Raw genomic sequence first — 25,807 nt, forward strand, 5'->3', positions numbered from 1 at the left:
TTCTTATCAGGGGAATGGGGGTACTGTAAGCAAGTCAGATGTACTGGTAGGGACCAGGGAAGGCAAGAAAAACCGTTTTCCCTTACCTGTGAAGTTCTCACTCTCCTCTCCAGAGGACATCCGTGTCTCTCCCAAGGCTGGATGCCACCCCTCCCCAGCGCTGTAAGGGGCAATTCCTTTACTCAGTGTCTCAATCCGTAGGACAGAAAAGGGCACCCATTAACCTCTGCTCCTGGCCAAGCTAGGTTCCTGGCGGACCCTAGCCCTGAAGGTCAACGGCATACCCTAGGATTCTACGCACATATTTTACTTCCAAGGCAAACCCCAGCACCCGTAGGAAAATCTGAGACCTCTGCGCCTACCTCCAAGGAAGCAGCTAGACTAAAAGATCTGAGGAAACCAGCGCCGGGAGGGGCTACACACACCCATGGCCTCGCTGTACTCCTAGGCCCCCAGGGTATCCGGAGCTACTATCTCCGTCTCTTGACTCTCTAGGCCACACCCTAGCCCCGCCCTCGCTGGCACCCATTGGTCAAGCAGAATCCTGGGGGCGGGGCCTTTGCTGCGCCTAGGCCCGGCACGGGAAACCCCTGGAGGCAGTGGTGGCCGCAGCAGAGCCATGGTTGCCGAGGCGCGGTTTTGGGGGGTCCACGCTGGTGGCTGCCAGGACGAGGCGGGGTCCCGGAAGCGCTCCAGCGCGCTGCAGCCACCGCTCCCGCCTTTCTCCTTCCTTCTTTTGTTGTTGCTGGCGGCGCACGGCGTTTGGGCCGCCGGATACCAGGTGAGCGTGGGCCCGCGAGCGGAAATGTCCTTCAATTTCCAGAGTGAAGCTCCCAGGAGGATTCGGGGCTGTGGGTGGCTCAGTTCTGTGGTGACTAGTGACTGGTTGCTAATATGACAGCATGGTCTGAGCATATGCTTGGTGTCATTGAGAGGTCTGGCTGTGTGTGTCTGAGAATGGCGCTGTCTGTATCTGCCTCCCTTGCTTCTGCGGGTTGGCTTACCTGGACTCTGCATACATTTACCGTTGCTGAAGATTGGCCTCTGTCCACCGTTGCCTAATAGAAACTCAGAGACAGAGTTTTGGGTGAAGGAGAAAAAAAATAGCTTTATTGCTTTGCCAGGCAAAGGAGGGTCACAGCAGGCTAATACCCTAAAGACTGTGCCCTCCCAACGCCATTGGAAAGAATTGCTAGGAGTTTTATAGTAAAAAGAAGGAAGACAGGTTTTCAGATAGGAATCAAGGATTGGAACAAACATGCATTCTTCTTTCTTTGGGGGGGATCTTAGTCTTCAAAGCTGGAGTCAGGAGCTATCAGCATGATCATGATGGTGGTCTTCTGGGTTGTCGCCTAGAAAAACAGTACTTGGAAAAAGGGTATATTGATCAGAGATTAGAACAAACTAGGGAAGTTCCTGAAAAAAAAATCACGTGCTAATAATATTTAATCCACAGGCAATTGTGCTCAGGGTGCTTAATCTTTAGTTTACCGTTGACTGTTTAGGGTGCAGTTAAGCCAGGGAGAAGGACAAGGAAAGACTCTAAGCTGTTCAATTTTAAAGTGTTCATTTCTAAAAGAAGCATAAGTAATACAACTTTTCTCTTAAGCGTATAAGATGCCTATATTATGTGTATCCCTTGAGAGGGAACCAGGATCCTGTCCCAAGGCTGTACTATTTTTTCTTGACTGTTCCTCCCTTGTCTTTGTATCTCCTTGCTTCCCTGTTCGGCAACTGTCTGAACCTCCCTGGTAACTCAGGGAGGGTTATGGAAGCTGAATGAGGCTAATTTCTTAAGAACAAGAAATGGGGGGCACAGAAAGGCTTTTGTGCCCAAGAGCCCCACAAGGCCCTGCTCAGTTACATTACCTGTGTGATTGGGTGTGAGCCAGCTACTAGCTATGTGTGTGGCCTGGGGGCTTGTTGAGAGCTGGGAGTCTGCCTGAAATTGCAGTCTGGCTCTTTCACTTCCTGGCTACATGACCTTACCCAAGACACTTACCCTCTCTGATCCTCAGTGTCTGAAAACAAGAAATATTGTCCCCGAACCCCAGGGTGGCTGCTTGGTATTTGCAAATGTTTAAGAAACATTACCTACTACTATTTCTCCAGGGTGTGAATGAGAGGTGCTCTAAGAAATGGTGCCATTGGGAGTTGCATCTGTGACATAATTATATGTGTCCTTCCTGGGAGGGCCTGGACCCACTTCAGTCTCTTGCCTCTAAATCAAGACTTACCTTGTGTCCTCTCCAACCCCCCACTGCAGCCTGCCTCTTAACCGTGGGGTTACTGACAAAGTATATGAGTGTGTGTTTGGGGTCCCTATGCAGACATGCCCCAAGGTGGAGCCGGACATGCTGAACGTGCACCTGGTGGCCCACACACATGATGACGTGGGCTGGCTCAAGACTGTGGACCAGTACTTTTATGGCAGTGAGTAGAGGGTGGGGACTGACCCCCGGGACTCCTATGGCTCCTCAGAGCCCCTCAAATCCTTTTTTAGTTCTGGGCAATAGGGTGATGCCCAGCTTGGGCTTCTGTGTCTAAGAAGATTGTCCTTGGAATTCCTGTCATGGCTCAGTGGGTTATGAACCCGATTAGTATCCCTGAGGATGCAGGTTTGGTCCCTGGCCTCGCTCAGTGGGCTAAGGATCCAGCATTGCCCTGAGCTGTGGTGTAGGTGGCAGATGCAGTTCGGACCTGGCCTTGTGGCTGTGGTGTAAGCCAGCTCCAATTGGACCCCTAGCCTGAGAATGTCCATATGCTACAGATGCGGCCCTAAAAAGCAAAGAAAAAAAAATGCTACTCTTGGCTTGCTGGTCCCTGAGTGCCTGACCCCTGTGCCCACAGTCCAGAACGATGTCCAGCATGCGGGCGTGCAGTACATCCTAGACTCAGTCATCTCCTCCCTGCTGATGGAGCCCACTCGCCGCTTCGTCTATGTGGAAATTGCCTTCTTCTCCCGTTGGTGGCACCAGCAGACAAATGCAACGCAGGAAATGGTGCGGAACTTGGTGCGCCAGGGTGAGCTTCTTCTAAGGAAGTGAAAAGAGGAAGCCCAGCCCAGCTTCTGTTTCTATCACACAAGCATCTGAGATTTTATCACGCCTTGTGCAGCCTGTATGTGGTTTCACCTGCTGGGAATTTCTCTTTATTGGGAAAACTTCTATGCATCCCGTAAGGCCCCACTTCCAGTAGATTGTCTGGGAATCCTGCCATGCCTAGGGGTTTGGGGGAGGTTCTGCTCCAAATCTCTGGCAGTGGCCTGGGAGTGACCCCTCTTCTCCTCTCAGGCCTGGGCATGCAGGCAGGTCTTCTCATCCCTTGCATCACCAACCCCACTTCTGGCCCTGACAGCTGACTCAGAAGTTTGCCCCTCCCGTCACAGGACGCCTAGAGTTTGCCAACGGCGGCTGGGTGATGAACGATGAGGCGGCAACTCACTACGGAGCCATCATCGACCAGATGACTCTTGGCCTACGTTTCCTGGAGGACACGTTTGGCAGCGACGGGCGCCCCCGTGTGGCCTGGCACATTGACCCCTTTGGCCATTCTCGGGAGCAGGCCTCGCTCTTCGCGCAGGTCCTTTCCCTACCTCTTGGCGCCCCCACCCCCTGTCCCCGCGCCGCTCCTTTATTCCCTCTGACTCCTCCTCCGGTTACTGAAGCCCTGCCTTTTCCTACAAGCTCACTCGGACCAGGCCTACCCCAGCCCCCTGGCCCCTGGAGACTCTGCCTCTTGGGTGAACTGTGAATCCCTTCCTTTTGGCTTTGGTCCTGGCCCTGCTCTGCCCTAGCCCAGGCTGACCCCTCCCAGGCCACCCCCAACTTCCACATGGCTCCTCCCCCTCCCCTGACCCCGCCCCATTTGCTCTCATCTAGTCTCCTCCCCAGGTTGAGTGGCAGGTGAAAGCCGCCCTATTTTTCAGGGGGCTTCATTGCCTCTGCTATAACCCCGCCCCTTCCCTTGCTTAGGGGGCGGAAGGGGTAAGGCCTCCTTGAGTCCGGCCCCTTTACCTAGCTGGTGAAGGTGGGGGCGAATTCTAGTGTTGGACCTGCTCCCTTTAGGCGCTCTGCAGGGCTTCTGACCCTCCCCAAGATCACCATGCTCTGGAGGGTCTCCCTCGATTTTAGACCTGGTTTTTTCTGCCGATGCTCAGAGGGGTTGGCGGTTAGTGATGAGAGGGATGGACACTTACTCAACCCGCTTTCTCCTGCTCTCTGATTCTGCTCCTCATCCTGCCTCACTCAGATGGGTTTTGACGGCTTCTTCTTCGGGCGCCTGGATTATCAAGACAAGAACGTGCGGAAGAAGAAGCGGCAGATGGAGCAGTTGTGGCGGGCCAGTGCCAGCCTGAAGCCCCCCGCCGCCGACCTCTTCACCAGTAAGGGGGTAGAGTGGGGCCAGGGCAGGCCCCATGCTCAGAAGGGCCCTGGGCATGGATCGATAGTCGGCTGTCGTCTCGAAATTCTTAATACTCTATGAACAAAAGCCCAGCATTTACACTTTGCACTAGGCCCTGCAAATTCTGAAGTCCATTCCTGGTGGGGCCTTGCAGGTCTAGGGGGTGGGGCCACCCCTGATCCTGGTGTGACCCGCAGGTGTGCTCCCCAACATGTACAACCCACCCACTGGTCTGTGCTGGGATACGCTGTGTGCAGACAAGCCCTTTGTGGAGGACCCGCGCAGCCCAGAATACAATGCCAAGGAACTGGTCCGTTACTTCCTGGAGTTGGCCACTGCCCAGGTAACCTGGTGTCCAGAACCTGTACCTCTGGCGTACATGCACTGGGCCCTTCCATCGGTCCAGGCAACCCCTACTGCCTCCTCACCATCCTCAGAGGAAGGTAACATTCCATTCCCCATTACCCATGCCCTCTTCCTGTTTGTGTGCATGCCTGATTAGAAATACAGACCCGGGAGTTCCCTTCCTGGCTCAGCAGCTACCAAACTCGACTAGAATCCATGAGGCTGCTGATTCGATCCCTGGCCTCGTTCAGTGGGTTAAGGTTCTGGCATTGCCGTGAGCTATAGTGTAGGTCGCAGATGTGGCTCAGATCCCGAGTTGCTATGGCTGTGGTGTAGGCCAGTGGCTACAGCTCCCATTCGACCCCTGGCCTGGGAACTTCCATATGCCACGGATGTGGTCCTAAAAAGCAAAAAAGAAAAGAAAAGAAAAGCAGACACGGCACATCCCCCCACCACGACCATGAGACAGTATGGTGCAATGTCTTAGCACCCACGACTGAGTGGCAGGCCTAAGAGAATTACTCAACAGCTTGAGGCTATTTTCTGTGTGTCCCTCTGCTTCCATGTGACACACTTCCATCCCTGCCTGCTATGCATCCACACTTTTTTTTTTGCCACACTCGTGGCATATTGTAGTTCCTGGGCCAGGGGTCAAACTAGAGCCATGTCTGTGACCTATGTTGCAGCTTGCAGCAACACTGAATTCTTTTTTTTGCATTTCTTGGGCCGCTCCTGTGGCACATGGAGGTTCCCAGGCTAGGGGTCCAGTCAGAGCTGTAGCCACTGGACTACGCCAGAGCCACAGCAATGCGGGATCCGAGCCGCGTCTGCAACCTACACCACAGCTCACAGCAACGCCGGATCCTTAACCCACTGAGCAAGGCCAGCGATTGAACCCACCACCTCATGGTTTTTAGTTGGATTCATTAACCACTGTGCCATGATGGGAACTCCCACCAAATTCTTAACCCACCAAGTGAGGCCAAGGATCGAACCTGCACCCTCACAGAGACACGTTGGGTCCTTAACCTGCTGAGCCACAATGGGAACTCCAGTGTACACACACTCTTGACCACATGAGTACTGAGACATGGCTGTCCACAGGGGTGGCCCAGGGCACCCTGTCCTGAGGACACCCCATCCTGCCTGCAGGGCCAGTATTACCGCACCAACCACACTGTGATGACCATGGGCTCGGACTTCCAGTACGAGAATGCCAACATGTGGTTCAAGAATCTTGACAAGCTCATCCAGCAGGTCAATGCCCAGGTGAGTGGGTTCATCCCATGGGCATGTGTGCTTGCATCCCTGGGCCTTGGGTCACATACATTATCTATGGATGCTATCTTAGTTTTCTTTTCTTTTTTTTTTTTTTTGTATTTTTAGGGCCACACCCATGGCATATGGAAGTTCCCAGGCTAGGGATCGAATTGGATCTATAGCCGCCAGCCTACAACTAGCCACAGCAATGCCAGATCCAACTGAGCCTCATCTGCAACCTACACCACAGCTCATGGCAATGCCAGATCCTTAACCCACTGAGCGAGGCCAGGGATCAAACCTGCATCCTCATGGTTACCAGTCAGATTCCTTTCCACTGAGCCACAGCAGGAACTCTCTATCTTAGTTTTCTATTGCTACTTTAACAAATTCCCACAAACTTAACAGAAGTCATATCTTACAGTTCTGTAGGTCAAAAGTCTGACAGGGGTCTCACTGGGCTAAAATCAAGATGTCAGTAGGGCTGCATCCCTTCTGGAAGCTCTAGGGGAAAGTCTTCTTGCTTTGTTCAGCTTCTAGAGGCCACCCACATCCCTTGGCTCAAGGTGCCTTCCTTCATCTTCAAAGCCAGTAACATAGCAGCTCTCTGCCTCTGCCTCTGTTGTCACATCTCTTTCTATCACTCTCACTTCTTTTGCCTCCCTTTTGGACTTTTAGAGACCCTTGTGATGACCTTGGGGCCACCAGATAATCCAGGATATCTATTTTAAGGTCAGCTGATTAGCAGCCTTAATTCCGCAGTCTTTTAAATTTTTTTTGTTTTTTTAGGGCCACACCTGCGGCATCTGGAAGTTCCTAGGCTGGGGTTGAATCGAAGCTGTGGCTGCTGGCCTATACCACAGCCACAGCAACGTGGGACCCAAGCCTCACCTTCAAACTATACCACAGCTCATGGCAACACCAGATCCTTAAACCACTGAGCAAGACCAGGGATTGAACCTGTGTCCTCGTGGATACTAGTCAGGTTTGTTTACACTGAGCCACAATGGGAACTCCCTAAAATTTTTTTCATTAGAATATAGTTGATTTACAATGTTGTGAATTCTGCAGCCTTAGTTCCCTTTCACCATGTAACCTAACAGAGTCACAAGTTCTGGGGATCAGGACATGGGCATCTTGGGGTAGCCATTATTCTGCTTACCATGGATGTCTTGATGTAGTCAGTGGCTATGTCAGGCCAGCAGTCACTCTCCCATTAGCACAGAACCTTGTCTCCCCTCTCCCATCATTCCCATCCTCAGAGTTTTCTGCCAGCACAGACTTTTCATCCTTATCTTCCAGTTGCTCCCAGTACTGCTCTTTCACTAAAAACAGCTCTTAGTAACATCACCAAGGGCCTTCCCGAAGATATTTCCCAGGCCTCCCCAAGTCCCTGGTCCTTGAGGAGGCTTCAACACCTTGGCCACTTCCTCTAGCAAATACCACGTTCCTGGGCTGCTAGAAACTCACATCCTCTTGGGTTTTTCCTGCCTGCTCCTTCACCCACTCCATTTTACTGGAAATGGAGTTCCTTGGTTCAAATCCTGGCTTTGCCACTTACTGGCTCTGTGACTTTGAGAAATGTTCTTAGGCACTCAGTACCTTAGTTTTCTTATCTAGAAAACAGGCATAATGGTGATTCCCACCCGATAGGGCTGTTGATGAAAGTATAATGAGTTTTTTTGCATAGCTCAGTAGAACAGTGCTGAGTAAATACACATTACAGTTATTATTATTATTTAGAGAGGAAAGTTTTCTGCTTAAGACACCAGCTGCAACGTCTTCTCCAGGAAGCCTTCATCAGGCCCCAGCCGGAGCTCTTGCTCTTTCCTCTGTGCTCACACCAGTCCCCATGAATACCCGTGATGATACATCTAGGCTGACTGTGACCAACTGACTATCTGTTCAGTCTCTCTCCTCTGCACTTGGCTATAAATTCCATGAGAGCAGGGCTGGCCTCTGGATGTAGATTATGTCTATAGTCCTAAGCATATTGAGGAATCAAGTGATTGTTTGCTAAGTGTGTGTGTTGTATACATGTCTGAGTGTGTATGCAGGGGTGTAGATGTGTATTTACACATAAAGGCATGTTGTCTAATGCACTTCTCTTCATTCGCTCAGGTGTTTTATTTATTTATTTATTATTATTATTTTTTGGTCTTTTCTAGAGCTGCTCCCTCGGCATATGGAGGTTCCCAGGCTAGGGGTCTAATTGGATCTGTAGCCGCCGGCTCAAGCCAGAGCCACAGCAACGCTGGATCTGAGCTGTGTCTGTAACCTACATCACAGCTCACAGCAACGCCAGATCCTTGACCCACTGAGCGAGGCCAGGGATCGAACCTGCAACCTCATGGTTCCTAGTCAGATTCGTTTCCGCTGTGCCAAAATGGGAATTCCTTATTTATTTTTTTAACTGCAGTATAGTTGATTTACAATATTGTACTATATTACAATTACAATATACATGAGTTTCAAGTATCCAGCTAAGTGATTCATATATATATTTTCTGATTGTTTTCTATTATACATTACTATAAGATACTGGATGTAATTCTCTGTGCTCTACAGTAAATCCTTGTTGCTTATTTTGTATATGGTAGTTTTTGGAGTTCCTGTTGTGGTGCAGTGGAAATGAATCCAACTAGGAACCATGAGGTTGTGGGTTCGATACCTGGCCTCGCTCAGTGGGTTAAAGGATCAGGCGTTGCCATGTGCTGTGGTGTAGGTCACAGATGCAGCTCGGATCTGGCACTGCTGTGGCTCTGGCATAGGCCAGCAGCTGTAGCTCTGACTAGACCCCTAGGCTGGGAACCTCCATATGCTGCAGGTACGGCCCTAAAAACACACATACACACACACACTCTCTCTCTCTCTATATATATATGTATGTATATATATGGTAGTTTGTATCTGTTCATCTCTTACTACTAATTTATCCCTCTCCCTCTCTCTTTCCCCTTAGGTGACCATAAGTTTGTTTTCTATGTCTTTGAGTCTGTTTGTTTTGTATATAGATTTATTTGTTATTTTTTTTAGATTCCACATATAAGTGATAGCATATAGTAATCTGTCTTTCTCTGACTTACTTCACTAAGTATAACGTCCTCTAGGTCATTCAAGTGTTTATTGAGCACCTACTGTGTATGAGGCACTGGGGACACAACTTGAAGGAACAAACATCCTTTAACTCATGGAGGTCACCTTGTTCCTCCATCTCCATCAGTTGAAAGTGATCCTCCATTCATTATAACGGTTGTGTCATTTGGCAGCAACCTTACAGTGCTGAGAAATAATTATTCCTGCCCTATAATGTCATATTTCATTTTTCCATGAAAGTTAATAATAAAAGTAGAATTTCTTAAAGTTTAGTAAAATCTCAGGTTTATTCTTGTATCCCTGAAATTCTTCTCAGGCTGGTAATATTTACCTTCCCTTAACATTTCATTTTCACACTTGGCCATTGGTTTGCATTCAAAACGTGTATTTGAGAATCTGAGCCAAGCGATGCATGAATGTGTGTGCATGCGCGTGAGTATGTATGTGCACACTTGTGGGCCCTGCCCCCGGAAGGTGTGGACTCCCGAGGGCTCACACACAGCCAACATCCCTGCAGCAAAAGGCCAACAGGAGCCGCGTCAATGTTCTCTACTCCACTCCCGCCTGTTACCTCTGGGAGCTGAACAAGGCCAACCTCACCTGGTATTTGGGGGTACCGGGAAGCTGGGGGGGGGGTTGGCCTCCCCTGTGTGTCATGACCCCTGCCCTCAGTGCCTCTGCCGCTGCAGGTCAGTGAAAGAGGATGACTTCTTCCCCTACGCCGACGGCCCCCACATGTTCTGGACTGGTTACTTTTCCAGCCGGCCCGCTCTCAAACGCTACGAGCGCCTCAGCTACAACTTCCTGCAGGTAGGCAGGCCCCAGGTTCAAGGGGGGCGGCCAGGGATCCCCACAGGCCTGGTGCCCCATACATATCCCCTGCCCTACAGGTGTGCAACCAGCTGGAGGCACTGGTGGGTCCAGCAGCCAACATGGGACCCTATGGTTCCGGAGACAGCGCACCCCTCAGTAGGTGTCCAGCTGGTGAGGGGACGGGAGCGGGGTTGAAGTTGGACCCCAGACCTCGGCTGTCCCCTCGAGTCCCTTCTTAAAGGCCCTAAGAACCCAGCTTGCCGGCACGTGACGTTTCGCGTCTCTCTGGGGTCGGGCGAGTCCTGCGGAGACCCCACCCGGCTCACTGTCTGCCTGCAGAAGAGGCGATGGCCGTGCTCCAGCACCACGATGCGGTCAGCGGCACCTCGCGGCAGCATGTGGCCAACGACTACGCACGCCAGCTGGCCGAAAGCTGGGGGCCTTGCGAGGTGCCAGGGCGGGGACAGGGCACAGCTTGGGGGTTGGGGCCGGTGGGGGGGGAGCCTGGAACAGAGGGGGCGGGGACAGGAAGGGGCGTGGTTGAAACCCAGCAGATTGGCGGCTAGCAATTCTCTTGGGGTGGGTCTTGTGGGGGTGGGGCGGAGGCAGGAATGGGGCGGGACCTGGGATGGGGTCGGAGACAGGCAGAGGGGAGACAGGGAGGCGGGGGAGCACCGAGACCAGCTTGGGCGTCCAGAGCCAACCTTTTCCTTTCCTCCCCCGCCCCAGGTTCTCCTGAGCAATGCGCTGGCGCAGCTCAGCGGCTCCAAGAAGGATTTCGTGTTCTGCCGCGAGCTCAACATCAGTGTCTGTCCCCTCACCCAGAACGCGGAGAAAGTGAGTGTCCCGGAGTGGGAGGGGCGGGGCCAGGGGCAGGTCCTGAGGCTAGAACGAGATCTAGGGAGACCTCCGGGTGGGGCTCATGGACTCTCCAAGGCTCATCTGGTTGCTAATCACTCTGCCTTGAGATCACTGCTGATCACTGAAGCTGAGGCAGGGAAACTAAGGCATCACCTGGGGGCTTGAATCACCCAGGGACGTTGCAGCACATGGTGGGTGGGTTTGCAGAAGGCCTGCTGTGACCCATGCCCGTGTTCTCTCACCCAGTTCCAGGTGACCATTTATAACCCCCTGGGGCGGAAAGTGGATTGGATGGTGCGGCTGCCTGTCAGCGAACACGTTTACCTTGTGAAAGATCCCAGTGGCACAGTTGTGCCCAGCGATGTGAGCCCCGTTGGACAAATATTCTTCCCATGAATGCCACCCCTCATATATACCACCGCCCCCCAAAAAAACCTTCCACCGTGGGCATTTCTCCCTTCCCCCATGGACATTTCCCTCAAGATTATCTCCCTCCATGGACACCTCTTCCCATGAATAATTCTCTCTCTTGGGCGCTTAGCTCTTATGGAGACCTCCATCCTCCATAAATACCCTGTGCCCATTACTCTTCCTCTGACTATCTTCCCCCTCTGCCCCTTAATATCTCACCCCCTTGGAAACATTCTCCCCTCCATCAAAAATTACTGGTTATCGGAATTCCCGCTGCAGCGTAACGGGGATCTGCTGCATCTCGGGAGCACTGGGACTCAGGTTCTATCCCCTGCCTGGCACAGTGGGTTAAGGATCCTGCGTTGCCAGAGTTGTGGCGTAGGTCACAACTGCAGCTCAGATCTGATCCCTGGCCCTGGAACTCAAAATGCCCCCCAGGCAGCCAGAAAAGAAGGAAAAAAATCCTGGTTATGAATATTCCCTACATCCTGGAAAACCTCTTCCCACTAACTTCTTCCTCCCTCAAGAATCTTTCTTTTCCTCCCTCCCAAGTCTAAAGGATCTCTTCCCACACTTATTCCCCCTCCCACAGTAGATCCACCCTCTTAGTGGATTTTTTCTACCTTATGGAATCTTTGGAATCTTTTACTGAGTCTTTCTCTTTCTTTCTTTTTTTCTCTTCCTCCTTCCTTCCTTCCTTCCTTCCTATCTTTCTCTCTCTTTCTCTTTCCTTCCTTCTTTCCTCCCTCTTTCTTTCTTCTTTAGGGCCGCACTTGCAGCATATGGAGGTTCCCAGGCTAGGTTGAATCAGAGCTGCAGCTGCCGGCCTATGCCACAGTCACAGCAATACCAGATTGGAGCTGAGTCTGCTACACTGCAGTTCACAGCAATGCCAGATCCTTTAATCCACTGAGAGAGGCCAGGGATCGAACCCTTATCCTCATGGATACTAGTCAGGTTCTTAACCCTCTCAGCCACAACAGGAACTCCCTTGGCACTTCTGACACTCCCATCCCCCCTGCCCAACACCTAAATTTCTCCTCCCCATCCTGGTCCCCTTCTCTATGTGCAGTGTGGCTTTATATATGTACTCACAACTTCTTGACTTGGTTTTCTTCCTCTCTTACCTGAGGTGGTGACAGTTCCCAGCTCAGACAGTCAGGACCTGCTTTTCTCAGCCTCAGTGCCTGCCCTCGGCTTCAGCATCTACTCAGTAACTCAGGTGCCTGGCCAACGTCCCCAGGCCTATGACCGCCATCCCAGATCCCAGAAACCCTGGTCCCGTGTCTTGGTCATCCAGAATGAGGTGAGACCCTATCCGGATCTCTTTCCATGCCTGGGGGACAAATTTGAGGTGTGGCAGCGAGCTGCATGGCTTCTGGGTCAGTGGGTGTTAGGTTCCATGGTCTAGTGTCATCAGGCCCCCTGTTGTTTATCCTCACCACCTTCCTTTGAGCCTCCTGGGAGCTGTTGTGAGGACCCTGTGTAATCATGGGCGACCCATGATAGAAATGTTAGAACTGATGGAGGTAGGGGTTTGCAAGTGAGTCAGGTCAGATCCTTGAGGGACAGGAGATGTGTGATCGTTTGGGGGAAGAGGGATCCAGGCAGGCAGGGAGCAGCAGCCACAAAAGCCCTCAAGTATGAGGGTGTTGGGTGTTGAAAGAACTGTGTGGCAGGGTGTTGCAAGGGAGGTGACAGGTCAGATCATGCGGGCTTTAGGGGCCAGCCAAGGGGAGGACTCTGGCTTTTCCTGTGAAGAAACCGTGGGAGAAACAGGGTTGTCAGCCTTGTGGGTCCTAGCATTTTGGCCTTCATGGATTCCCCCACCCCTTTTTTTATTTTATGGCCACACCCATGGCATGTGGAAATTCCTGGACCAGGGATTGAATCTGAGAGACAGTGGTGACAACGCCGGATCCTTTAACCCACTGCCTGTGGCTGGGGATTGAACCCGCAGTGACTGAGTGGCAGCAGTGGGATTTTTAAATTTTTTTATTTTTTTGCTTTTTAGAGACACACCTGTGGCATATGGAAGTTCCCAGGTTGGGGTCGAATCAGAGCCTTTGCCAGAGCCACAGCAACACAGGAGCCAAGCCACATCTGCAGTCTGTGCCACAGCTTGCGGAAACACTGGGTTGTTAACACACTGAGTGAGGCCTTGGATCAAACCTGCATCCTCACTGATGCTAGCTGGGTTTGTAACCCACTGGGCCACAACAGGAACTCCCTGCAGTCAGATTCTTAATCCACTGCATCGTGGCAGGAACTCCTGTGGATCCTTTCCATAAAAAAATTAAAAAATTATATTTCATGGTGGTAAAGGTATAAATATGAATATTAACTAGGCAGACTTTTTATAATATATTCATTTTTATTTCACTCACCAATCCTAAAAGGATTGAGATTTATATACTGCCATGGGCCCTAAGATCTTGTGGGTCCTGGCACTGTGGTTCCTCTGTCAGTTGCACAAACAGCCCAGGTCCCAAACAGGTGGGCTCTGATCTCCCCTCTGGTGTTACACTGGCTTTCAGCTGTTGTGGGGGGAAAAGACTAGAGAGCGAGCAGCAAGCATGGAAGGCAGAGGACTGGGAAGGGGTTGGCTGTACTAGTCTGGGAAGACCATGGAGGTGGTAAGACATGGTCTGATTGAGGATAAGGTAGAAAGGGGAGCTGTTAGGATGTGCTAAAAGAGTCAGGGGTGAGGAGAGTGGTTGGGGGTAGGAGAGGGAGAGAGAGAGACAGGAGAGAAGGGTGGGTGACTCCAGGGCCTTCTTTTGAGCCCCTAAAAGGATGCAGCTGCCATTGATTGAAGTGATGGTCATTAATGTTTGTCCACCCTCTTCTGCCCAGCACATCCGGGCTAGGTTTAATCCTGACACAGGGCTCTTAATGGAGATTGAGAACCTGGATGAGAACCTTCTGCTGCCTGTTCGCCAAGCCTTCTACTGGTAAGGAAGAGCCACCAGGCCAGGGAGGGGGCATGAGAAGCAGCTGGGGTCCCTTACCTGACTCTCACCTGCCCTGGCCCCAGGTACAATGCCAGTATGGGCAACAACTTAAGCTCGCAGGCCTCAGGTGCCTACATCTTCAGACCCGAACGACAGGAACCACTGCTTGTCAGCCACTGGGCTAAAACCCACCTCGTGAAGGTCAGGGGCCAAGAGTAATGAGTGGGCCCTTGGGGACGGGACATGTGGGGGGATGTAGAGTGGGGGTGGGGGAGGATTACATCTCTAAAAGGTGAGAAGGCTAAGACCTGAGAGGAATACTTGGGATCCTCCCACAGGGCTGGTAGTCCTGGCTGGTTGTGTGACAGTCACACTGTGTAGCACACAGAAAGGCATTCACATCTGTTGCGGGTGTCAAGATTTTACACACTTGCATTTGAGCCAGTGGGAGAGGGAGAGGGCAAGGAACATGCTTCACACCACTTTGATCAATTTCTGTTGAGCAAACATGATCACACAGCTACTGAAAATCTCAGGGAAGATTGGACAATACAGTCTATTCCAGGTAGCCATGTGCCAAGGTAGAATCCTGTTCCAAAGAAGGGAGCTAGGGTACTGGTGAGCAGCAAGCCTGTATGCCAGACTCAGAAATTACATGGCTATTACTGAGGGGTGAAGTGTGTGCATCACACCTAGGCAGGTGGGGAAGGTGAGTGGGGCTCCCAAGCTATTAGTGGGATGTAGGCTGATGTAGGCTTTAATGAGCTTCACGGTGAGGGTGGGCATTTGCAGGACTTACTTCTGCCCAGGTGCACGCTTATACCTGCCCTTCGCCCCCATGTGCCTGCAGACAGACTTGGTGCAGGAAGTGCACCAGAACTTCTCAGCCTGGTGTTCCCAGGTGGTTCGCCTATATCCAGGACAGCGGCACCTGGAGCTAGAGTGGACGGTGGGGCCCATACCTACAGGGTGAGTGGTGCAGGCTGGGACTGGGGGCTGGGAGCAGGGCAGAGTGGCATTAAGGTCAGGCTCACAACCTTGTCATTCCATCTGGCATAGTGACAGCTGGGGGAAGGAGATCATTAGTCGCTTTGACACTACCCTGGAGACAGATGGACTCTTCTACACAGACAGCAATGGCCGGGAGATCCTGGAGAGGAGGTGGGGTGAACTAGGGGTACCAATGGGTGGTCTTGTGGTGTGTTGGGGCCCAGGGCTGCTGGGGGCATCTGCTGATCCTCATGAGTGTGGGAGGTAGAGGATGCAGGGTTAGTGAGCAATGAGTGAGTAGGGGAAGGAGAGCCAGACCTTGGGCCTGATCAAACCCCACCTCACCCCAGGCGGGATTATCGACCCACGTGGAAGCTCAACCAGACTGAGCCAGTGGCGGGAAACTACTATCCAGTCAACAGCCGCATATACATCACGGTATCCATCCCCTACCTGCTCCCCACCTCTTCCTCACATCCCTTTAGAGTGGGGTGGTCACCTCTCATTTTTTTTTTTTTTTCTCTTTTGGCTGCCCCCTGGCATATGGAGTTCCCCAGCCCAGCAATCAGATCTGAGTGGCAGCTGAGACCTAAGCCACAGCTGCCACAATGCCAGATCCTTAAGCCACTGAGCTGGGCGCGGGATTGAACCTGTGTCCCAGTGCTCGCAAGACCCCCTTGATCCCACTGCACCACGGTGGTAACTCCCACCTTTCATCCTTAACACCTCAGCAATCTCCACCATCCCTGTGGGGCCTGCCCAGGGGCCAGTGCTGCTTGGCAGTACGGCCCCTCACTCACTTCTCGATCCCCAGGATGGGAAGACACAGCTGACTGTGCTGACTGACCGCTCCCAGGGGGGCAGTAGCCTGGGTGACGGCTCCTTAGAGCTCATGGTGAGTGATCCAAGCCCCATCTAAGTCAGGGTCCTCCTACCAGTTCCTTCCCTGGCCCCTTGCAGGACCTTGAAGCCAGTTTCTGTTGCTAGGAGCACCATTCCCAGTGTGGTCCTCACTAAACTGAGACCTCCATTCCCATGTGAGACGTTTCCTCCGTGCTTTTCTCCAATCCCTATCCAAGCCTCCCCTTCAGGCCCTGACTTGCCCTATCCTTGCCCTGTTAAATCTTCCCCTCTCTCAGTCCTTGTTAGGTCAGATCCCCACTCCTACTGCAGACCCCCTATCAGATCTTCATCCTTATCTATTCATCTGTTGCCACCCAATCTTCAGTTTTTCATGAGATTCCCACATGCTTTTACCCAATTTCTGGTGTAGAAATTGGCTGGAGGGACCTTCATCCTCTCTGCCACTCTCCCCGCAGGTCCACCGAAGGCTGCTGGTAGACGATGCACGTGGAGTAGGGGAGCCGCTGCTGGAGGAGGGGTCGGGGCTGTGGGTGCGAGGGCGCCACCTCGTGCTGCTGGACAAAGCCCGGACCGCAGCCTCCGGGCACCGGTTGCAGGCGGAGAAGGAGGTCCTAGCCCCGCAGGTGGTGCTGGCCCGGGGTGGCGGTGTCCCCTACTGCCTCAAGGTCGCCCCACGCACGCAGGTGAGGGATAGTGGGGCCTGCAGAAAGACGACCGGAAGGAGGCCTGCCGGGGAGGGCCGAAATTGAGGGCGGGTCTTGCTAGGCTTAATCGGGACCCATTTCGCCCTCCCGCAACCCGTCCCGGGGGAGGCCAACCCGTCCAGGGGATGACAGTAAGCTGGTCCCTTAGCTCAGCCCAGTCACCTGGGCAGTCTCAGCCCCGCCCTCTTGCCTACTCAGCTTCTCTGGCCTCAGCCCGCCCGACCTCCTCCACCAGCCAAGTTTCTACACACTTGGTCCCCCGCACTAACTCAGTCTGGTCTGGGCGGGATCAGTTCAGGCCCCAACCTGACCCCGCCCCGTCCCTTCATTGGCTCAGTCCTGGCTGAGCCCCGCCCCCCACCGCAGCCAAGGCCCACCCCTCCGAGCCGGATCTCCGCCTCTAACCACCGCGTAGTCCTGCCCTCCCTGCTCAGCCCCGCCCCCTCTTCCCTGCAGTTCTCTGGGCTGCGCAGAGAACTGCCTCTCTCGGTACATCTACTCACGTTGGCCCACTGGGGCCCAGAGACGCTGCTGCTGCGCTTTGAGCACCAGTTTGCCGTAGGGGAGGACGCGGGCCGCAACCTGAGCTCCCCAGTGACCTTCGACTTGACGGTGAGGAGGGCAGAGATGGGAAGGAGGCAGGAGAGAGGGGATGCTCTGCTTTATCCCAGCTCAGACTAGCCCATTCATTGCCCACAGAACCTGTTTTCCACTTTCACCATCACCTCCCTGCGGGAGACCACGCTGGCGGCCAACCAGCTCCAGGCCCACTCCTCCAGGCTCAAGTGGACAGCAAACACGGGTGGGGTCCTGCCCGGAACTGGGGAACTAGGAGGTGTGGGAATGGTTGGGTCTGAGTCAGTGTTCAGATTCAGGTTAGGGGTTTAAGGGTCTGAGGTGGGTGTGGCAAACTAGTGGTGGGTCTTTAACGGTTTGAGGATGGAGTTCAGTCCCAGGTACAGGATTTGAGAGTCCCTGTAGGTGTGTAGTTCTGGGGGCAGGGGTTGGCTTAAAGGTCCTTGGGGTGGGAGCTGTGGGTGTGAAGATGGTGGCCAGGCACTGGGGAGGGATCTGGGGATCTGGGCATGATATCTAGGCTCTGGGCAGCAGTTGAAGGGTCTTGGAGTGAGGCCCTGGGAACAGATTTAAGGTGGTATGTCTGTGTTCAGACCCAGAGGAGGGAGCACAGGGGTGGTGAGGGGTGGCATGGGGATGAAAGACTGTGCCTCTCACTCCTTCTCCCTTCTATCACCCCAGGCCCCACACCCCATCCTCCTCCTTCCCGGCTGGTGTCTGCCACCATCACATTGCAGCCCATGGAAATCCGAACCTTCTTGGCCTCCGTCCAATGGGAAGAAGACTGCTATACCCACTGGGGGCCAGATGCCCCCTTCTGAGCCTAAGTTCCTTCCTCCAGGGGTAGGGCAAACTCTCCCCCTTTTGCTGATGCCACCGCCACCACCACCACAAGCCATTAAAATGCCACTACCAAGACTCGGGTCAAGGTCTAACTGAGTGTGAGGGTTTTTTTGGGGGGGGAGGGAGGGCAATGGAATCTATTACTCAGAAAGGTCAGCAAACTCTAGCTGACCCTTGACCCGAGGCCTTGCATGGAGGCCACTTGTTAGCCCTAAGACACCAGAACCTCCACTGTTCACACCCCGCCTCACCCACCACTCCGTCTTCCACTCCTGCCTCATTCCTCCATCCACTGTGACACAGCTGCAGGTTTGTGCTGCCTTGTTCTGGTCCCAGAAGGCCAGACATACCCTGAGGACTCCCAGATTCTGCCCTGGGACTCTTGGGCAAGGGATCTAGGAAGTAGAATTAGGGACAGATCCCAAAGTGGGGCCTTGGACAGGTGGCCTGGAGCTGCGGGCCTCCCAGGAGAGAGACAGAGAACCTAGTTCTGGTGTGTTCTGGAGTCTTACAGAGGAAGGAGACCCTGGGATGAAACTTGAGGTTTAGGGTTGAAAGGAAGTGACTTGCCCTCCAGGTGACACAGCTTGTGTGGATCCCTTTAAGGTGTATGGAGGCTGCAAGGACATGCCATGCCCACCTGCAGCCCACGTGGAGACCAGTGTTTGGATGATCCGACCTCTGTCAGATATGCCTCCAGAAAGTATTTCTACATCCTGCTTTGGGGGGGTTGTGGTGGGACAGGCATGAGCCTGGACAGTCATGGGCTGGCTTGGAATCCCTGGATGGATCACAGATGGAATCCAGGTGCCAAATGTGCCTCTTGAAAAAGTTTTTGTTTTTAATTTTACGCCTGCTCCCACGGCACATGGAAGTTCCCGGGCCAGGGATTGAATCTGAGCCACAACTGCTACCTATACCACTACAGCAATGCCAGAACCTTTAACCCACTGCACAGAGCTGGGGATCAAACCCGCGCCTCCACAGCAACCCAAGCCACGGCAGTCAGATTCTTAGTCCACTGCACCATGGCAGAAACTCTTAAAAAGTTTCCTAAATCTCTTTCCTAGAGAGATAGACCAGAGAGACCCAAGTAGGGCACCTCAATCTAGTTGCTCTCCATGGAGTCTGCCCTGAGTCATCCCTCAGTCTTGCATGGAGCCCGGTCATTGGTGCTCCCTACAGGAGCACCAATGACCAACAACCTGTCGAAGTTGTCCTTGGTCGTGGGGACAGACACAGGCAGTCCAGAGAGACTCAGGGTGGTGCTTGGGCCAGGCTGTGTTTCTGCACAAGACATGATACTGGCCCCATGGCCTCTGGTGGTGCCTTCTGAAAATATGTACCCATTTAAAGGAGAGGCATTGACTTGGGCTGGACAAATTGGCTCATTGTGCCCTGGACTCAGATGCTGTCACTCTTTGGTCTCAATCATTGCAAGTGCCTCCTGAAAACTATTGATGTGGCTTTTTGCAGTGATGAGGCCTGGCCTGGGCCAGATATGGAGGCCCAAGGTCACAGCAACTATGTTGTCTGGTGTGGGTCTCTGTTGACAGAACTGTCCCCTTAAAACCTTTCTAAGACCTGACTCAGTGCAAATAGGCTCTGGGCTAGCTAGCGAGTTCTGAGTGGGGACTTGGGCATGTCAGTGGTCTCGTGTGGGGCCCTGCCTTAGGAGATGCCCAGGAAAAATATTTCTTGTCCTTTATGGTGGTGTAGACAGGACTGGATGGACCAGTGTGTCCTGGGGAGTGTGACTGTGGCCTGGCTACCATCCTTTTGTGCCCTTGTCATTGTATCCTTCCATCCTAAGCAAGGTCATGGGCAGGCTGGCAGGCTGGGTGAGGGTGCCAACCTTTAAGATTGCCTTCTGGGAGTTCCTGTTGTGGTGCAGCAGAAATGAATCTGACTAGGAACCATGAGGTTGCGGGTTTGATCCCTGGCCCCGCTCAGTGGGTTAAGGATCTGGCATTACTGTGAGCTGTGGTGTAGTTTGCAGACACAGCTCAGATCTGGTGTTGCTGTGGCTGTGATGTAGGATGGCAGCTGTAGCTCTAATTTGACCCTAGCCTGAGAATCTATATGCTGTGAGTGTGGCCCTAAAAAGCAAAAAAAAAAAAAAAAAAAGATTGCCTTCTGAAAAGATTCCCAAGTCCTCCTCTAAGGCTGAGGCCAACCCAGGCTGTGTGGGAAGGGCCATGGCCTGGACTGACGATGTGCCTGGGTCAGCCAGGGAGGGTGACCCACTTAGGACCTGGTCACTGGAAGCACTCCTCCCAAAACATTTCTAAGTCCCATTGATAAGGCTAGGCCAGCTGAGGAGAGTGGCCAGAGGGCTGCTGTTGTCCTGCTTAAGAGGCTTATTTTCAGAGGTGCCCTCTTTGTTGATGGGAACTAGTCGGGGCCAGGAAATCAGCCAAGGGCTGGCACCCAGACATGACTGTGGTCTTGTGTTGGTATCTGTGCCTCTTGAAAAAGTTCCCAAGTCCCCCTTTGAATGAGTGGGGGGCTCATTCAAAAGTCAGCAGTGGCCTGAGCTTAAGGTGTCGCTGGTCCTACCTGCAGACACCTGTGTTGCCCATTGCTGGATGCACTTGCCTTGCTGCCATTTTTCTAAATCTCCCTCTGGAGGGGGCAGCCCGTCCTGGCCATCCACGGAGGCCCCAGGGAGGTGTTCTGGACCCAACCATGGTTACAGGTGGGCCCTATTCATCACATACGCTTCTAGAAAATGTTTCCAACTCCTCCGGAGAGAAGCAGCGACAGAGTGGGCTAGGGACCACCTTAGAGGGTGTCCAGGGCTTGGGGAAAGTCTGGGGATGGGTCACCAGATGTGCCTCCAAAAAAAAAAACCAAAACCAAAACCAAAAAAACTCTCTCTATATATATGTATGTATTCGGTCTTTTTAAGGCCGCACCTTGGGCGTATGGAGGTTCCCAGGCTAGGAGTCTAATCGGAGCTACAGCTGCCAGCCTTCGCCACAGCCATAGCAATGCAGGATCCTATCTGCATCTGTGACCTATACCACAGCTCATGGCAACGCCGGATCCTTAACCCACTGAGCGAGGCCAGGGATCAAACCCAAAGCCTCATGGTTACTAGTCAGATTTGTTTCTGCTGCACCGCAAAGGCAACGGAAAGTATTTTTAAGCCCCCTTGGGAGAGGGAGACTGAACTGAGATGGTGTGAGAGGCTCCTGGAGAAGGCCCAGCCCTGTCACAGTCCCACCACGGGGCTGGGTCATTAGGGGTGCCTCCAAAAAGCTGGCTAAGACCCCCTTTGGAAGCTGAGATCAGCCCCGGCCCTCCAGGGAGTTACATGGACTGCGTCTCGGGCCTATCAGGCACCCCACCCTGGCTGCAACAGGTACAGTGTTCTAGGTGGACACAGAGGAGGTGGCGCGTGGGTGGGCATTGGGCGCCACCTGGTGGCCATTTATATATCGTCTCCGAAGATCTGCTGGTGGCATCCGGCTGCCCAGCCCAAGGGCGAGATCCATTAAGCAGGCAGTGCTGTCATCTCGACTGTGACACTCTGCCTCCTAAGACTGTCATTGCAATATAAAGGAGGAGGCATCTGGGAACTGCATGGACAGGGTGACTGGCACACAGAGATTCCCTCCACCAGCGACCACCACCTTGAGGCGTTGCAGGTGATGGGCATAGGACCCCATGGGCTCAGCCATGTTCCCACCTGGTGCTCAGTTGTTGGGAGTGCCTCCTGAGAATTTTTCGAGGTCCCCCTCTTGGGGTGGAGCACTGTTGCCAGATATGCATCCAGAAATTTTTCCCTTCTGAAGAGGGGACAAGGAGGGCAGGAAAGGGCACCCTAAGTCCAACTGCAGGAGTTCTCCTTGTGTCTCAGCAGAACCCTACATAGTGGCCGTGAGGATGCAGGTTCCATCCCTGTTTAAGGGGTAAGGATTCAGCTTTGCTGCAAGCTACGGTGTAGGTCAGAGATGGCACTAAGATCCTGCACTGCTGTGGCTGTGGCTAGGCTGGCTACTGCAGCTCCAATTAGACTCCTAGCCTGGGAACTTCCGTATGCCACAGGTGTGGCTATAAGAAAAAGAAGAAATAAGTCCAACTGGAGTTACTTTGGGGCCTATTCTTGGACACTCCCTGCAAAGCCTCTGTAAACCACCCTCCAGCGGCAGGGAACATCCCAAGCCAACCAGGGTGGGTGCAGAGGTGGGCACCTTAGATCTGATTGGGGTCCCCAGCAGGTTCTTGGTCATCTGAAGTAGCTCCTAGGATCACTTTTTTTTTTTTTCCTTTTGCGGGGGCAGGGGTGGCACCTCACAGCATATGGAGTTCCTGGGCCAGGGATCAGATCTGAGCCTCAGTTGTGACCCACGCCACAGGTATGCCAAGACCAGATCCTTAACCCTCTGTGCCAAGCCAGGGGATCCAACCTGTGCCCTAGTGCTCCAGAGATGCCACCGATTTGGTTGTGCCACATCGGGAACTCCTCATTTCCAATTCTAACTGGGATAATGGTGTGATATTGGCCCCGGCAGGTCAGGGAGATTCCAGTAAGATGCCCTCTGATTTTCATTCCCTTGTGAGTCTTCCAAAAAATTTCTGTCTCCTTCAGAAGGCTGAATACAGAGTTCCCATTGCGCCAAAAGCATAACGAACCCATCTAATACCCATGAGGATGTGTGTTCCATCCCTGGCATGGCTCAGTGGGTTAAGGATCTGGCGTTGCTGAGCTGCACTCTAGGTTGCAGACATGGCTCAGATCTAGTGTTGCTGTGGCTGTGGTGTAGGTCATAGGCGTGGCTTGGAGCCCACGTTGCTATGGCTGTAGCATAGGCCAGCAGCTGCAGATCTGATTCAACCCCTAGCCTGGGAACTTCCATATGCTGTGGCCCTAAAAAGACAAAAATAAATAAATAAATAAAACAAAAAACCAAACTGGTAGTGGAGAACCATTTGTCTAGTCAGCGATGATGGGAAAGGCACCCAGGTTTGGCCATGGTGATGCAAGGGGTCAAGGGGTCACAGTTGTCACATGCACCTCCCAAAATGTTTCCAAGACCCCCTCCTTGCTGGGGGCAGGGGGAGGCACAGTCCCCGGTGAGTGAAGTTACCCTGGACATGGCTGTGGTCTTTTGGTTGTGGTCCTGGTTGTTGGTGGTGTCCCCCCAAATGCTTCTAAGTCACTATCAGTGGAGGTGTCCATCTGTGTTGCCAGGTCTGGCATTGGCCCTGGTCACCTGATTAAACTCACAGAGACACTTCTGGACTGGTCAGTCTGGCAGACTTGCAGAGGGCACTCTGGCTGGACCTCAGTTGCAGAGAGTACTTCCAAGGAGTTTTCTGAGTCCCCCTTTAGAGGCTGGGACTGGTCTGGGTTAGAGCAGAGGCCTCAAGAGGGAGACCCCAACACAGCCCTGGTCACATATGGGGCCTATTCTTAGTATGTTCCAAAATTTTCTTTTCATGGCCACACCTGTGGCATGTGGAAGTTCCCAGGCTAGGGGCTGAATTGGAGCTATAGCTGCCAGCCTACACTACAGCCACTGCAACACTGGATCCTTAACCCACTGAGCAAGGCCACAGATTAAACCTGCATCCTCATGGATACTAGTCAGGTGCTTAACCTGCTGAGCCAAAATAGGAACTCCCAATATTTTCATCTTTTCTTTTTTTTTGGCCCTGGTATGCAGAAGTTCCCAGGCCAGGGACTGAACCAAAGCCACAGCAGCAACCTGAGCCACAGCTGTGACAATGCCAGATCCTTAACCTACTGAGCCACTAGTGAACTCCTCCAAATTTTCTAAGACCCCCTCTGGAGAGGGGAATCAGCCTAGGCATACTCAGAACACCCTGGTAGAGTTCACTGGGCCCAGCTGCTATCCTGCATAAGACCTGGTCAGCTCATGCACTTTGTGAAATTTTTTTTCTTTTTTGGAGCTGCACCCATGGCATATGGAGGTTCCCAGGTTAGGGGTCTAATTGGATCTGTAGCCGCCAGCCTATGCCAGAGCCACAGGAATGCTGGATCCGAGCAGCATCTGCGACCTACACCACATCTCACGACAATGCCAGATCCTTAAGCCACTGCGTCAGGCCAGGGATCAAACCCGCAACCTCATGGTTCCTAGTTGGATTCGTTCCACTGTGCTATGATGGGAACTCTAGCTTCATGAAAATTTTTGAAACCTTCGTGTTTGGGCCACAGGCCATATCTGGCCAGGGAGGTCTGGGAGGGTGCTCTGGGTTTGGTCATTGTCCCCTGTGGGTTCCGGTCTTTGGGTACATCTTTTCTAAGTACCCTCTGTTAGAGCATCAAGAGCCAGGGTGCATGCCTGGATGCCGTATTAGTTTGCTAAGGTTGCTATAACAAAGTACTCCAAACTGACCTGCATAAACAACAGAAATTTGTCTCATGGTTCTGTAGGCTAGAAGTCTGAGCTTGAGGTGTCAGCAAGGTTGGTTTCTCTTGGGATTTCTGTGAGAGAATCTGTCTCATGTGTCTCTCCTGGCTTCTGGTGGTTTGCTGGCGATCTATGGATGGCTTGCAGAAGCATCACCCCAATCTTTGCATTCATCTTCACCAGGCTTTGTCCCTGCATGGATGTCTGTACAAATATCCCCCACCCCCACACTGTTTTTTCCCATTTTTGGCCACCTTGCTGTATGTGGCATTCCCGGGCCAGGGATCAGATTTGATTTTTTTTTTTTTCTCTTTAGGGCTGTACCCGTGGTATATGGAGGTTCCCAGGATAGGGGTCTAATTGGAGCTACAGCTGCCAGCCTACACCACAGCTACAGCCACAGCAATGCCAGATCCGAGCTGTGTCTGTGACCTACACCACAGCTCACAGCAACGCCAGATCCTTAACCCACTGAGCAAGGCCAGGGATCGAAACTGCAACCTCATGGTTCCTAGTCGGATTGGTTTCCACTGTGCCATGATGGGAACTCCAGGGATCAGATTTGAGCTGCTGTTGTGACCTACGCTACAGATGCAGCAACACTGGATCCTTAAGCTACAGTACTGGGCCAAGGATGGAACCTGTGTTCCAGTGCTCCAGACACGCCACGGACTCTTGCACCACAGTGGGAATATCCTCTTTTTATAGAGACACCAGTTATAATGGATTAGAGCTGAACCCAAAGATTTCATCTTAAATAATTACATCTGTGGTGACCCTATTTCCAAATGAGATCACATCCTCAGGAACTAGGGCTTAGGACATCAATATGTGAATTTTGGGGAAACACAACTCAGCCCATAACAGGTTTCAAGCATTGAAAACATCTCCCTGTAAAGTTTTCTTAGTCTCCTACTGGAAGTTGGGACTGGCTCGAAACAGACAGGGAGGCTCATGAAGAGCCCTATGCCCACCCTATGTCTTAGGGGTCCCATTTTTATTAATTAATTGATTGATTTGACTGTGCCTACAGCATGCAAAACTTCCCCGGGCCAGGGACTGGACCCACGCCATAGCAGTAACCAGAGCCACAGTAGTGACAATGCTGGAATTTTAACCCGCTGAGCCTCCAGGGAACTCCTTGGGGGGTTCTACTTTTAGGATGCAACTTCCCAAATGTTTTTGAGTTCCTCTTTGAAGGGGGAGACCAGTCCAGGCCAAGAAGGAGGTCTAGAAATGACACCCTAGGACCAGATGTGGTACTGACGGGTACCTGGCTGAAATGTTTCTAACTCATCCT

The 25,807-nt window shown here is 52.6% G+C and overlaps 1 protein-coding gene across 2 annotated transcripts; it reads left to right on the top strand.

Moving 5' to 3' along the window:
• Positions 1–562: 562 nt before the first annotated feature.
• On the top strand, positions 563–18,213 carry MAN2B1 (mannosidase alpha class 2B member 1). Of its 2 annotated transcripts, none has more exons than XM_047776939.1 (24): positions 563–781; positions 2,331–2,433; positions 2,851–3,024; positions 3,389–3,582; positions 4,252–4,384; positions 4,602–4,747; positions 5,902–6,018; positions 9,623–9,708; positions 9,795–9,915; positions 9,996–10,074; positions 10,258–10,367; positions 10,648–10,755; positions 11,026–11,142; positions 12,323–12,496; positions 14,047–14,144; positions 14,228–14,345; positions 14,995–15,113; positions 15,210–15,305; positions 15,485–15,572; positions 15,949–16,029; positions 16,454–16,681; positions 17,159–17,314; positions 17,402–17,504; positions 17,960–18,213. In XM_047776939.1, exons 1-24 carry the CDS (start codon positions 620–622, stop codon positions 18,097–18,099), a joined length of 3,051 nt encoding a protein of 1,016 aa, XP_047632895.1. In that variant the 5' UTR covers positions 563–619; the 3' UTR covers positions 18,100–18,213. The 2 variants fall into 2 exon arrangements, with proteins under 2 accessions (XP_047632895.1, XP_047632894.1); XM_047776938.1 differs by having other exon boundaries at positions 564–781; positions 15,204–15,305.
• The last annotated feature ends 7,594 nt before the right edge of the window (positions 18,214–25,807 follow it).

Source organism: Phacochoerus africanus, chromosome 4 (assembly GCF_016906955.1).
Source record: "Phacochoerus africanus isolate WHEZ1 chromosome 4, ROS_Pafr_v1, whole genome shotgun sequence".
Taxonomy (NCBI): domain Eukaryota; kingdom Metazoa; phylum Chordata; class Mammalia; order Artiodactyla; family Suidae; genus Phacochoerus; species Phacochoerus africanus.

Bases quoted from the DNA above. Each gene is read 5' to 3' on its own strand.
- MAN2B1 (XM_047776938.1), top strand. From the start codon at position 620: ATGGTTGCCGAGGCGCGGTTTTGGGGGGTCCACGCTGGTGGCTGCCAG. The intron at 10,075-10,257 runs GTAGGTGTCCAG...GTCTGCCTGCAG, and splicing joins CGGAGACAGCGCACCCCTCA to AAGAGGCGATGGCCGTGCTC. The intron at 10,368-10,647 runs GTGCCAGGGCGG...CCCCCGCCCCAG, and splicing joins AAAGCTGGGGGCCTTGCGAG to GTTCTCCTGAGCAATGCGCT.